The 15,429-nt window shown below is 35.5% G+C and overlaps 1 protein-coding gene across 1 annotated transcript; it reads right to left on the reverse strand.

Moving 5' to 3' along the window:
* Nucleotides 1-5,001: 5,001 nt before the first annotated feature.
* Nucleotides 5,002-13,798, reverse strand: LOC128212258 (uncharacterized). Its single transcript, XM_052917628.1, has 11 exons — nt 13,652-13,798; nt 12,103-12,384; nt 11,385-11,693; nt 10,701-11,003; nt 9,786-10,079; nt 8,177-8,473; nt 7,815-7,967; nt 7,605-7,644; nt 7,404-7,420; nt 6,981-7,087; nt 5,002-6,359 (listed from the first exon to the last, which is right to left on the reverse strand). The coding sequence occupies exons 1-11, from the start codon at nt 13,710-13,712 to the stop codon at nt 6,198-6,200; spliced, it is 2,025 nt and encodes a 674-aa protein (XP_052773588.1). The 5' UTR covers nt 13,713-13,798; the 3' UTR covers nt 5,002-6,197.
* Nucleotides 13,799-15,429: the final 1,631 nt, after the last annotated feature.

Here is a 15,429-nt window from a genome sequence, read left to right on the forward strand (position 1 = left end):
CACACTACCGCGTAACATCGTGTCAATGAAAGTGACGTAATGTTGTAAATACTTGTCATAACCACACAATAATGGAAATTAAGGTTGTGCTGTTTTTGTGTGCAACACGGTGTATAATGTAAATACTCAAATGTTGAAGACATGACATATTGAGTATATTTGCGAGCTGAATTATGTGTATTGTTTTTTACCCTGGTAACACAATACTTTCTAGCAATCTTAGAGTTATGGTGTCACCACCTCCCTCTTGGGATCAGGCATAACATACTTTCTGACCGGACTCCGGACACCGGAATACCACCTAACCCGGAATACAATTAAATAAAGTGTTTCAATACTCTGCTTATTTTTCGTATGTTTCATTCAGACATTGGCTTCACTTGTGATTTCTTTCAGGAATTAGTTATAACTCAAGCATAACGAGATAAAGTAGACCCGGTATGGTAAGGGTTCAGCAAGCGCGTAAAAACGTTTTCCGATAAAATAATATATTCTTACCAAAAGATATACCTTCCCCATTGAATGTTTGTTTGATTAAGGAAGTCCATGATAATTATCATTATGAGCCATATTGGGTCATAGTCTTGATGATCATAAAATTGTTTTTAAAATGCATCCGCAAAAAGAGAATATTCGGAAGTACATGATATGTTTAATGACACATTCAATTGTATGCACTTTGCAGCGCCGCTTTGATTTCAAACACAGCAAGTGTAACACTTGACAATACTATAAACGCGTGCATGTACTAAGTATTTGTTGAACTTTACACCCGCCTTTATTAAGTTTTTCAATATTTTAAATCGCTTTCACTAGCTATAATGTTATAGATGAAGAAAATATCGATGGTAGTACACAAACGATTGTATTAACTGCAACACATGGGTTTGCAACTTTCGGAGTTATGATATTCTAAAATGTTTTGTTCTCTTTTCAACCGAGGGTATGTCTAAGAGGCCAGTCAATGAAAACTGACACTGGGGCACACGTACACAGCCCCGGGATGGGGTGGATATACCTTTCTGTTTCTTTGGCACCAAAAACGAGAAACCTACGGAATAAGTTATATACTATTAATCGATATTTGGGGAATTTTAGGCGGATTTGCCTTATTCCATAAACACTGTCCCGTACGTCTTTGCGACAATGTAACTTCTGATTTTCACACGGTTTGGCACGAACAATAATTGACTTTTTTGTAACAAGGGGACGTTACTATTTTTCATTTAAAGGTCAAACTATACTAAATCTCAAAACGTTTTTTGGCTTTATTAATGCAGTGATCTCCCTTAACAAATATGGGCGATCAGTGCAAAACCCCGATATGTTTTAGTATTAATTTTGATCTTTATTAGTTTAAATAAGTCAGCACTCATGATGGAATTAGCTTTAACAACTTGTGAAGGTAACTATATTTGATCATTTTTAACATTTTCTGGTGGAAAGAGTATCCAAAATCATAACACACGAAATGCCGTTACTCTGAACCTGATAGAGTGAGTTCGGCGAACTCTCCGTAGCAATTTCTCTTTTTTGTCGAATTATGGCGCATTCTTATGTATTTTAGGCACTTGATACAGAATTATTTCAAAAATGTTTTTAATTAGTTTCAGAAAAAACACTTTCTGTTATGTTGAAGTCGAGTTTTTAAGTTGATAAACGACTGTAAAATCACAAAATTGTAATAGAAAAAAGGAAATGGTCACATACAAAACTTATTCAAACGCAAATGAGAAGAATCAACGCTAAACTCTCCCCTTTTCTTATGCACAGATAATTGTAGGTGATGAACCGGTATATATCTCATACATATAGACATTCGGATTTCGCCTGCCCAATCTCACCCTGATAACGAGAGATATGTTTATTTATTAGTTAAGTTATATGTTCTAGAAAGGTGCTCGTTGAAATAGTTTTACTTCACTGGAAAACAAACGTAGAAATACAAATTACACGTAAAACCTCCTATCCAACCACCCCACCCCTACCTTTCAAGTCATCAAAGCGTCGCCTCTACGGCCAAATTGTAAATCGGTCCAAGTTGTGTTGTATACAGTTACCAAATTTGATGGTCAACATTCGGAAAACCTCGGACATTTTTATCGAAAACAACCTCGGAAATATATGAACGGTTTACAATGTCAGAAATCGGTACATTTTAACTACGCTGCAAGTAGATCGCGTAGTCATTGCAATTAAGTAGTTTAACTTGATTTAACTCTTTGGAATCTTTAATAACGTTTGAAATAATACACTCACTGGCAATCAGTTTAAACTCAGATCTACAAATACAAGCTAAAACATTACTTTAAGTTGATAATATAGATTACAATTTTTACGTACTTCTTTTTCTGATGTACCGGCATACATCCGAGGTTGATTTCGATAAAAATGTCCGAGGAGTTTCGAATGTCATCTTAATTTTCCAAGAGCCTACTACCGCAGCTTGCGAAAGTGAGACAAGCAGGTTCTCTTCATTTAAAAGACAAATTTACTTACGGTGTTCTGTTCGGCCCATCGTGCCTTCTCCCTTACGCGAAGGAGCGAAGTCGTGAAGGGACAACGACGAAGACGATATGAAGGCGAAGAAGCGACGGGACGAAAGTAAGAAAATCCAATGGCGAAGGAGCGTCCCCTCAGGTCTTCGCTCCTTCGCGTAAGGTTGAAAACACTTTGGCCGTAACAGAAAACGTACGGGACGAAAATCCGAAAGTATGAAGGCGAAGGGGCGAAGGCGAAGACGCAAAGACTGAAAGGCACGACGGCACAAAGGCGAAGAAACGAAAGTACGAATGCCACTTAATTCGCTTCTTCGCCATCGTCCCTTAGCCTTCGTACTTTCGTGTCTTTGCATTCGTGTCTTCGCCTTCGTACTTTCGTACCTTTGCCCATTCGTCCCTTTGCTTTTCGTTTGCGTAAGCGCTTTTTAATTCCGTTCAAAATGAACTGACCAATCATCTCTGCAATGAATGGGAATGGGAATGGGGTTCTTCAATAGAACCAATGTACTATTGATGTAAGGGAAACAACTCAGTGTTAAGTTGTATTAACTATGAGAACGAATTGTCTTTCTTGTGCTCGCGGATCATATTAAGTAACATACGCGTATATATATATATATATATATATATATATATATATATATATATATATATATATATATATATATATATATATATATATATATATATATATATATATATATTAAACTAGATAAACGACATACTCAACAGAAGTATTCGCTTACTATAGAACAAACTATATCTGCATGCATTTCAGCGAAAGTTAATGCTGGTTCGAAATTGTGTTCAGTATGCACATACATTCGATATTGGCGGGGGTAAGGGGAAGTGGTGGGGGTCCTCCCTCAAGAAAAAGTACAGTTATTTTAAATTTAATATAGTGATGTCTACAATGGCTGTCCTTGTCCGCCAATAAATGAGGAGACATGGGCCCTAGGCTTCACCGTTGGAACCGTCATTGTGTTTACTTGTTTAATTATATGAATTTGCAAATCAGATTACATATGCAACAAACAAGGAATCGCTAGATATGGAACAATTGCGAGTTTGAGATGACTCCGAGCAAAACATTCATTTAGAGCTACATGACTGATAAATGATTGATAAACGGAAAGTGAAGGGGCGAAGAAGCGGAAATGCAAAGGCGAAGGAGTGAAGACACGAAGACGCAAAAGTACAAAACTATCATCCGGAGGGCGATTTTTTTATAACAATGAAAACCTTTGCAATATCGAATTTGAAGTTGTATGTTATGATAAAGTACCTCTGTTCATATTTTGTATATGTATGCCATCATGTAATGCCATTCATAACAGTAGGTCAGTTTTATACGCTAACAATATAGGTTGGTTTTAAAACACAATCGTTCTTTAATACATTTACATGTTTAACTCATTCGATTTAAATGATCAAAACCGAAAAAAAGATATTATTTGCGTACGGATTTTTTTATCCATAACATAAAAGCGATATTTTGCGCCTTTTTAGCTGGGCATTTGTTGCCACGTAGCTATAATTTACATAGCTATAAATATATTGTTTACTAGTTGAGCGCGAAATGTGCGAGTTTCTATATATCGCTCATGCGCGAGATAACTCACTAAATAAAACCAACCTATGATTAAATGCGAGTTGGTTTTGTCTGGAGGCAATTTCAGTAAGGGGCTTAATCGATTTTAGACATATTTGTGTGAATTGGACATTGAAAATGATATGAAGTTTAGGAAATAAAAAAAACAATCCATACGATCCATAAAATAATTTAAGTAACGGCTAAAATTCTTAAATCTGAATAAGGGTCACAAATGGCAATACATGGATTTTTTTATCCCCTCAACTTCATGCTCATTTTCAATGTCGGCTAAAGTTCAATTTACACAAACATCTAGAAAAATAATAGCTATGGCACTAAGATAATTTCAATTTACGACTAAAATTGACTAAGATCTTTATTGACCCCACCCCTGCCTTAGTGCAACTACGAAGTTTAACCTACAAGATATCACTTTGCAACATAAAGTACAAATTTTAATGTTTGACGGGAAAGCTTGGCATATAATGAAATCGTCATATCGCGATCTAAAATGTATTGTTTAACTCAATTGTTACATGTCAAATAGCATTTTCCAGGTCGCCAAGGTGGTGTCTTTTCTTTGACGTTAGAGGGGCAACCTTTTGACATTTTGACATTCGCCCTTCCCTAAGAACCGAAATTTGAATGGTTTAAAATGTTTGCAGAAGGGTACTCAATAAGAAAATTTCAATAATTTCTAGTCCGAAATGGTTAATATTGAGCGTACTTTATTGTTTTATCTTCTCCAAAATCGACATATAAAGTAAATTTGGACGATTTAAATGTTGAATATATAAATATATATTATCAACTATAAATCACAACAATTTCAAGCGATATAGATTAATTTCACTGTCATTCACTGCTATTTAGATTCAATAGGTGTCGCTGAATAAACGAAAACTGTTGGTTAGATAAACTTTATTAAAATAAACTATAATGAATATTTTATAGTTACAACAGTAAACAGATTGAGAAAAAAACAAGACAAGAATACACAAATACAAGACTGTACAAATACATCATTACACAGATGGTAAAGACAAAACATCTTACAAGGCGCCAATATGTTTGAAGTAATAGTATAAAAAGATACCATGATGTCCCATGCTCCACCGTCTGGGATTTTTTGTGTGTTTTTTTTTTACCCAAAGATTGTACATACTAATTATAGGCAAAACTAGATCATCATTTCAATACTACACTCCTCTATGTACAGTTTTCCTCCCTTAGAGAATACTTCTGCTAGGGCTATAGCATTTCAAGGGCCAGAATTCACTCATGCATAGGCGAATCTAGCTGGTTTAAGAGAGGAATCTAGATCTCATGGATATCTAACTAATGTATGAGTTTTTTGAGATACAATCAAAATTAAACACCGTATAGCATTCGGAAGCAATTGTCTACGGACACACGGACGGATACCACGCCACGTAATAAGCTCTTCTGGCATTTGGCGAATAAAGCTAAAAATCATTCAGCACTCTTTAACAAAGGTTAGAGAGAAAACCCACTGCACTCTCTTTAATACAGGTTGTCTATCTTAAACTGTAGTTTTCACCTCTTTAACAAAGACAAGGGAGTGAAAAAACTACACTCACTGAATACAGGTTGCCTCCCTTAGACTGTTTTTTTTTTACCTCACAACAATAGCAATTTTTATAATTTCAAAGGCCATAATCAAGTTGTGAAAAGGCGGATCTTGCTGAATTTAAGAAAGGAACCGACTTCTCAAGCAATAGTTAACTACTTTATAAGTTTGATTAAGATAAATCAAAACTGAATACTTTTTACAAGTTAAACAAGCAACGTCTTTACAATCGAGCTAAAGTAAATTAGTATAATCAAGTATATACATATTATTTGCTTGGAAATCTCAAAATTCTTAATAGATTGCTATCAGTGGTATTGATATCGCTGGAACTCCCTGGACATGTCTTTATGTTTTATCGGATGTAAATAATATGTTAATGCCATTTCTCAGATTGATTTATGGCTTATATCAATTAAGAATTTTATTTTTTAGAAAATGTTTTATATTTGATAACTTTAGAACTCAGCTTATGCGGTGCACGTATGTAGAATTATTATCTTCCCTGACATTAGGTTATAATATTGTCACTTTTTGATCCACGTTTTGTTCTGATAAAATCAACGTCAGCATATTCTGTCGGACTTGGCGGCCTCTGTCTCGAAGGTGGTTTGCTGGCTGTCTCCAAATGTTCGATGTCAATATCTGCATAAACCAGGTTGGTATCTGAACCCTAGAAAATATAATAATGCCATTGAGTGTTGACAATGTATATAAACAAACGTAGTATGATTGCCTGATCTTGCTTGGATCAAATTATTTAAAATACTACATGAGTATTTTGAGAGAGAGTGCTCACACGAAGTAAATACATTTTGTTAGAGGCAAAAAAACAAGCAAAAATAAACAGCATCGAAAAATAACTGATGAACATATTAAGATTATCTGGTATGTTGATGAAATACAGAATGATGCAGATTAGTTTGATTGGCAGATTGCTTTATTGCTTGATGTTTTTCTTTTGATGTACTAGCAGTTAATTTTAGTAATAATATTGGTAATACTGTGATGTATTGCGTTCACTTGTAAACACTGAATATTATATTTGTCCACATGGGCCATGGCCTTTTGGATGTACAAGCACAACTGTGAAACTTTGACTGAACTCTAAGGCAATGGTTCAGAACAGTATTGATAAACCTAAAGTACATGTTTCAGTTTTATGTCAAATACATGTGTTCATCTGTTTAAATACTACTCAGTACTTATCAAACATTTTTGTATTGCTTTTGCATATATTTCAGACCATTCAACTATGACTTGCCATTTACAGCCGGTTCAATAAACATACTACCTTCGTTTTTGGCTCCACTGTTTCTGTCCTATTTGTCCTGATTTTGTTTACTTGGGCGTACGTAACCTCTTCGTTCATTCCTACTGTTTCATTTTCCTGCACGTTGGCTGCAGTGAAAACCGTTTACATATATTGTTATATAGTATATAAGGTAAACAAGTTAAGCGTTTTTTAAGCGCAGTAGTAAAGATATGTTTTCGGAATATATAGATATTTTCCTTTTGTCTATACTTCTCATATCTATTTCGCATAGTTCAATTTTGACTTAATATTTAATCTATATATCGGTGCCATTTAGTCGACATATCAGTGCTATTTTATCGCCATATCGGTGCCATGAAAATACCAAACCGATGGCTATTACCTAGGTAACATTCAACTTTAACTTTTAAACAGTTTGATTACATGAGATTAATAACTCACCATGTTGGACAGGCTGACTGAAAAAGGCATTGCAAAAAGTCATAATTAGTTCATTATAAATGTAAAAACAACCATCTACACCAATTGTCAACGGAAATCGCGTTCTAAAAGTTGAAAATGTTGTTCAAAACAACTAAAACTAGATGAATGTAAAAACGCAGAAACTGCAGAGTTACAATAAAACATAATAAATATACATACGGTTCACTTGAATTTGCATGTTGATTCTTCTTTAAAAATCCTACATTAGAAGAAATACATGTCAAATGAAAGCGACGAGATGGAGTAAAAATTCCATAGATACAATAGATAACCCTCGAACAAAATATTTACAAAATTTGCTACCATTTCTTTAAGAAGTGACCCCAAAACACAAAAAAAATGCACAACACAAATGCTAGGTAACCTTACGTTTTCTGGCCAATACAATGACCGTTGATATAATGACAGCCGCAATAATAACGCTCAAACCAATGACTATCCGCACCATTGGTATATCGTTACTGTTGGTCAATGACGTATCTTTACTTTCATTTGGAGTTTCATATGTTTTTTGTGTCGAAGCTGTTATGGAAATAAAATCGGAACTTTAAGTGACAAGTTTTATTTATTGAAATCAATAAATAGCGGGATGATTTTGGGAAAAAAGGACATTCACGAAATCATAGGTTTAAATTTTATTGTTTATGACTATCTTTTCATTTATCAACGCCTCTTATAAATACAAAAGACTGGCAATGTTAGAACTCTAGAAACGCTGTCGAGATACGTACATGGTACTTGTAAAGAATGCGACTTGGATAGTTGAACATCAAAGTTGGAGCAATTGACGCTGCAGGTAATAGTTTGACCATTGTTTTCTTTACTGATACCCGCAAACTCCATTACAGCTGAGTCGTGTATTTTGTTTGTCACCTCTCCGTTTGAGTTTAGTAGTTGGCCATCTTTTGTCCAGGATATCAAGCAATTGTCATTGTATGTGTCCATGAAGCAACTGAACTTCAGAGTATAGCTGTCCTGCAAATAGCTTGGTATACTTGGTGCATCCATTGTCAGCTTCGATGGAGGATCTGTGATTAAAAATAAGTCAAAAAGAATCATGGCAAACTGATGCCCACGTTTTAATCGACAAAGACGCAACTTTAGTCAAAATCTTTAGTCAGAATTATCGGACGTGTACAATGCGTTTAAAATAGGAGTATAAATTTTAAATTTAAATTTGATATATTTGATAAGCTTAACGCCATGATCAGCTATTAACGTTTGACACGTTTATGTCACCAAGGGTGCGCAAGCTTATTTATACTCGCACTCAGTGCAAGGCCCATTCGGCAAGTACTCCGATATGATCGTTAGTCAGTTTAAGATTTTTGAGCATATATAGTGCACAGACAGAATGTAACCCTGGTTAGAGCTATCCGGGTTCCTTAATGTGCATTAGTGTATAGCACTGTCACACGGGACACCTATTTAACACCCCCAAGTGTGTTACCACTAGACCACGGATCCGCAACAAATGCCAAAAAGGGGAGGGTAAGCTTATTTACACTCACCATCGGGGGTAGTGCCAACTGTTTTTATAAAGAAGAGCTAAAATCAGAAACAAATGTGTTTCCAGCACGTTGATGGTTAGATAGAGGTCTTTAAAATTCAAGGAAAATCCACAGGAAATAGAAAACAAAACAGTATTATAAATAATCTATTGCATAATCCGTGGGTAAGTTTGTATTGCTTTTAAAATTTAAATACGAGTATCACTCAAATGGTATGGCAAAAACGGACAAACCAACCGCCATTAGCAAGACCTGTTTACGACTCAGGGATTTTCTAAGCATTGGTCCTGATTCAATATTTGAGTGTCCTCATCATAGGGTCGTGCACATATTACATTAAAACAATGCCTCCGGTTGATACACATGATTAAGAATAATGGATCATCAGAAAAATATGCGTATAGTTCTTGGGATTAGGAGCAAAATGAATCATACTGCATTTTCACATTTTCTGTTTTCTTACTTATTTGAGTTTGGGCTTACTCTTATTTTCTTGTGTGTGTGTGTGTGTGTGTGTGCGTGTGTGTGTGTGTGTGTGTGTGCGTGCTTGCGTGCGTGCGTACGTGCGTGCGTGCGTGTGTTGACCTTTAATTTTCCCCGTATATTAATGGTATGCGTATTTCGTGGCACACCACAGGAACATACCTCACAAAATATTTTCATAAATAAAGGGAATCTTCTTCATACTAGTGTATAAAAAATTCAATTATATCAATATGATATCATCTAAAACCAACCATCATCTATAAGTTGAATTATTATATTACTGGGTTTACTCTTAGCGTGAAAATATGATAATACATTTCAATAACATGACAACAGAACTTACATTTGCAATTTATTATCTTTTGTTGTGTCGCTGTCTCAAATAATGGTGAAGATGATACGCAAGACACAACATTTCTATTCCAATCTTTTCTGGCAGGGCTGTTAAAAGTTAAAATTGTTGTATATGTTCTTGTCGAGTTGTCGTAAGTCTTTATATGGTCTCCTGAATAATTCACTCCATCCAACCAGAGACTTAAATTTGTGGCGGGTCTCCCTCCTCTTGAAATGCACGTGATATTTGCTGGACTTCCCTCTCGCAAGATAGGTACGTTAAGCACTGGAACCTCAGGTTTTACTGAATGAAATAAAGATAGTTTATACTTCAATACCATTATCGATGATATCGACATATTAGATGATGATAAAAATAATTGTATATAGATCTATATAAAGCAACAAACAACTTAACGACAGTTTTTTGTCTCAGAATAAGCTGATTTTGGCATCAATGTCTTCAATTCAGTTATATAAGATAACTCACAAAAGAACAGATCTGAACTGTCAGGAAATCTTCCGAAAATTTCATTTACTTAAAGCGTTCTTAACTCTTTCGACCACAGTTTTCGGAAATAAATATAAAACATTGCCATTTAACCTTTTGTCCACAGTCCTATATCACTGGTTTCAAGACATTTACGCAAAATTTGGCTCATTCAAGACAAAAAATAAAAGAACAATCTGTGAGAGTGCAGCTTTAAAAATGTAAAAATACTCACATACTGCGTATTAAAATTATAATTGGATACGGTTACGTCCAAAATAATATTACATGTAGAGTGAAAAGTAAAACGCAATGTGAAATCTTTAATTATTCCCCAAATAGATCAACCATGACGTGTTTTTGACAAATTGTTTCTCATATGAAGTGTGTCTTCAAGGTATTTCTAAAATAGGGAAGAGTCAGAAATTGCCTTACCTGCAACGTAGAGTTTAGCCGACGTTGTTAACGGTTTTTCAAGCGCTGCATTGAAAACACTGCAGGTGACGGTCTTCGTATGATATTCTTTGCGTATAATTCGGGAAATTTTGTAAATATTCTCCGAGGAGGTATCTCTGTACGCCTTATATTTAACATCGTCGAGGTATATGTATGGGAGTGTGCCCCCAGATGTATTGCAAAATACATGTTCGTACATATTTGCACCTAAAATGACAACCAGGCATTTGGGACAATCCTGGACGTTTATCTTTGACCGAAGAAATGGCTGGCCAGGCGGAACTAAAACAAAACACCTTATGTAAATCAACATCATCATCATCATCATCATCATCATCATCATCATCATCATCATCATCATCATCATCATCGTCGTCGTCGTCATCATCATTAATCAATCAATCAATCAATCAATCAATCAATCAATCAATCAATCAATCAATCAATCAATAAATAAATCAATCAATCAAATAATTAATTAAATAATCAATCAAATAGTCAATTAAATAATTTTTGGTCAGTCAATTAGTCAATCAAAAATCCGTATCATATGTTAAACGCAGGCAGATGACAAAACAAAATCAAACATTCAACAAACCGCTTGCGTCTGGTATTTCGTTTAACGAAAGTTTGCGTTAAACTCCGATTATAAAATAGTCGTACCTGTCACCTTAACAAAGACACGTTCAGTATGAAGACTGTAAGTGGTATTTTTCATACATTTCACACTGTAATTTCCCGTCGTCCACCGAGTGGAGTTATACATGGTCAAAACAAATTCTTCATTGTGTATTTCTTCCTCAGTCAACAGACCCTCCGTCAAGGCCATTAAAGATCTTGATGATTCATTATACCACTCACGAGTGTATTCACCAGTGAGCCCAACCACCGCCGGTGAAGGATTATAAGCTATTTCAACTTTTTTGCCCAGAACAGGATTTGGTGTTCGAAGATGAATATCACCACACCCCACTGAAAGATATTTAAGCAAAATCAACAACAACAAACAGTTATTCAATGCCCGAATATAAATGTTCAACATCATACAAACTATTCCTAATTCAATTAAACAAGTGTATTTTGTTTGGGAAAAATGATTTCTTTTGTTTTTTGGCACACGCCTTCTCGTAGATTTCTACCTTTTCATATTACAGTTAATGATTTTTTCTACTTATATTTTGTAATAATATAAGGGAATTGAACTTATACGAACAACTATTTTGTTTTAAGAATTCTACAAAATTTAATATATATCTCGTACCATTTTACAACAAAGAACAGTACTTTTAGGTACAAATGTAAAAAATAACCTACATCATAAAAAACTTATTTCAACACCTTCAATTGCATAAAACAACAGTGCGTAAATTAACTGACATGCCTTGTAAATCTAAACGAATGCTTTGGCTGCTGCAGTCACCGTATACTGCATATAGGTGTCCAGAATTCGGAATATTTGGATACACTGTGGTAAAAACGCCCAACGTTGCATTATACATATAAACGTTTGATGGAACAGCTATCCATCGTGTAACAGCATTAGTGTAGAAAATTGTAGGCGTTTGAGTAGCCGAAAATTTGAACGGCTTGAAGGATATTGTAACATTTTTCCCTTTAAAAGCAGGCTGTGAATAATAAAGATTGCCACAAATTTCGCAAACAACTGAAACAGAACATCAGAACATATATGCATTTGTATCAATACGGTAAACATACTTTAATATAGCATATAGGGTTACACGTAAAGACTTTCATACATTGTTAGTATATACGATGTGATATACTACTTATTTACGTTGAATACAAACTGCTTAAACGTATTGTATGTTTTGATTAGACACACTTATTAGTTATTAGTTTAAAGTTTATACTAAATTAAACTCGATTGTGAAGAAAGCTGAAAGCTTATCGAATCACTTAAGAGTACGTTTTCTTGAAAGAAACAGGACTCTTGTTAATTTTGAATGGCCACGAGAAAGAACCCAAGGTGGGGATCCAACCCAAAACCAATGGGTAAGCGACAGGCAACTATACTATTAAACCTCTTATCCTGGTTTGGGATCCAACCAAGTACAGGCAGACACCTATACAACTAGACTTCTCTCCTCCTGGTGGGGATCATACCAACAACCTCTTGGGTGAAAGGCAGACACCCTGGTGGGGATTGTACCAACAACCTGTTGGGTGAAAGGCAGACACCTATACAACTTGACTACTCTCATCCTGGTGGGGATTGGACCCACAACCTCTTGGGTAAAAGGCCGACACCTATATAACGTGACTACTCTCATCCTGGTGGCGATTGGACCCACAACTTCTTGATTGAAAGGCAGACACCTATACAACTTTACTACTCTCATCCTGGTGGGGATTGTACCAACAACCTCGTGGTTGAAAGGCAGACACCTGTATAACTTGACTACTCTTATCCTGGTGGGGTTTGTACCAACAACCTCGTGGTTGAAAGGCAGACACCTATACAACTAGGCTACTTTGATCTTGGTGGGCATTGAACCAACAAACTCTTGGGTGAAAAGCAGACACCTATACAACTAGACTTCTCTCCTCCTGATGGGGATTGCACGAACAAACTCTTTGGTGAAAAGCTGACATCTATACTTATATACTACTCTGACTCTGGTGGGGATTGGACCCATAACCTCTTGGGTGAGAGGCTAACACATATAACACTAGACTACTCTCATTCTGTTTGGGATCACACCCACCGCCTTTTGTGTGAGAGATGGACACCTATACAACTAGACTATTGTAATTCTGGTGGGGATTGAACCAACAACCTCTTGGGTGAGAGGCTGACACCCATACTACTAGATTACTTTCATAATGGTGGGGATTGAAACCGAAACCTTTTGCCTGAGAGGCGGATACATATACCACCTGAGTACTCTCATATTGTCGTTATTAAATACCTCCTTTGAAGCAAATGAATATAAACGCTATTAGGCATGGCACCTTCATTAATATATTCATTTTATTTTATTCACTATCAAATAAAAACTGTAAATCACGATATTCAAATTCCGATTTTTGTGTTATTTCCATTAACACACATACTATTTAATACGCCATCACAAAGAACGAGACCACTTTTTAAGCTTGGTAATCAAGTAGTTCATATTTGTCAACTAGTAAAAGGGGATAGGTTTTTACCAATGGTCGTTCTAGTGACTGGTAAGAATTGTCATTAAACGAATCCGCTTCCACTCGAGAGACAGTATCTTATGGTGTAAAACACTTATTGTCACAATTGTTATTGTGTGTTACCTTCCTCATAAAAATGTTCCTTGACGCAAACTTTAAGTGGTAGTGTCTGGCTGTAAGTTCATCGATACCTCTATTGAGAATTTTTATTCAAATCTTATGACAGTAGTGGTCGATATAGGCGAAATATTGTATATATAATGTAGATCTAAGAGCCTTTTTAATGGAAATTGATGCCTTGTTACCAAGTATATAATTTCAATCGTTTAAAAAAATGTCAATTTCTGTCAATTATAATAAAACATTGAATATAACAAATAACGGTCCTTGTTCATACTGCATGTGATCAAATGTATTTTGGCGTCGTGTTGTAACACTGATGGCGTCGTTTTGGATGACCAGTATGGTAGTCGTGAACAATATGATACGGGGTGTCACATTCGTATTTAGTATTAGGCTTTGACATTGATGAAATGTCCTTTACACTCATCATTGTGGTATCACATTCTAGTTCGAGCTTGTAATTGCTTGCCTATCCTACATAAAACTGAGCACAAAATATATATCTGCAATGTTATAACACGGTTGTCCGGTTAGCTCAGTGTTTAGCGCACTCGCTTCGCCCTATGGCGTCCCGGGATCTATTCCCGGCCAGGGCGGGTGTGAGTTTCGTTTGTGCTCACCAATCCGGACAAGTTGGTCTCCTCCAGGTTCTTCAATTTTCCACACAACACAAGACCTCAATACCGCGTAACATCGTGTCAACAAAAGTGATAAACGTAATGTTGTAATTACTTGTCATACAAACATCTATTGAAATTAAGGTTGTGTTGTTTTTGTGTGCAACACAGTATAATGTAAAATCTTAAGATATCAAAACATGACACATCGAGTGTATCTGCGACCTAAATAGTGTGTATTGTTTTGATTTATTGTATTTCCTTTAGTATTATTGTGAGTATTAAATCATGAAGAACAATAAATAAAAATATTAATTTTGAATATAATAGCATGGATCGATTCAAGGCAAAATCTAAGTAACTTGGTCAAATATTATAATAACAAACCCTGGTAACACAATACTATCTAGCAATCATAGACTCTGGGTGTCACCCCCACCCCTCTTGGAATCAGGCATAACGTACTTTCTGACCGGACTCCAGAATACCACTTTTAGGTAAATTCAAGTTTTTACAGTTTAGGAAAGCTTGACGTATGATGAAATCGTCATATCGCTATCTAAATGCATTGTTAACCTCAATGACAATATGTAAAATATAATTTCCTTTACGTAAATCTGTTCACCAAGGCGGTGTCCTTTCTTTGACCTTAGAGGGGGCGTATCCTAGGGGTACAACCTTTTGACATTCGCCCCTCCCTCAGAATCAAAATTTGAATGGTTTAAAATGTTGGCAGAGGAGTACTCCATATTATTTTTTAATAATTTCTAGTCCGAAATGGTTAATTTTGAGCGTATTTCTTTCTT

This window comes from Mya arenaria, chromosome 2 (assembly GCF_026914265.1).
Source record: "Mya arenaria isolate MELC-2E11 chromosome 2, ASM2691426v1".
NCBI lineage: Eukaryota > Metazoa > Mollusca > Bivalvia > Myida > Myidae > Mya > Mya arenaria.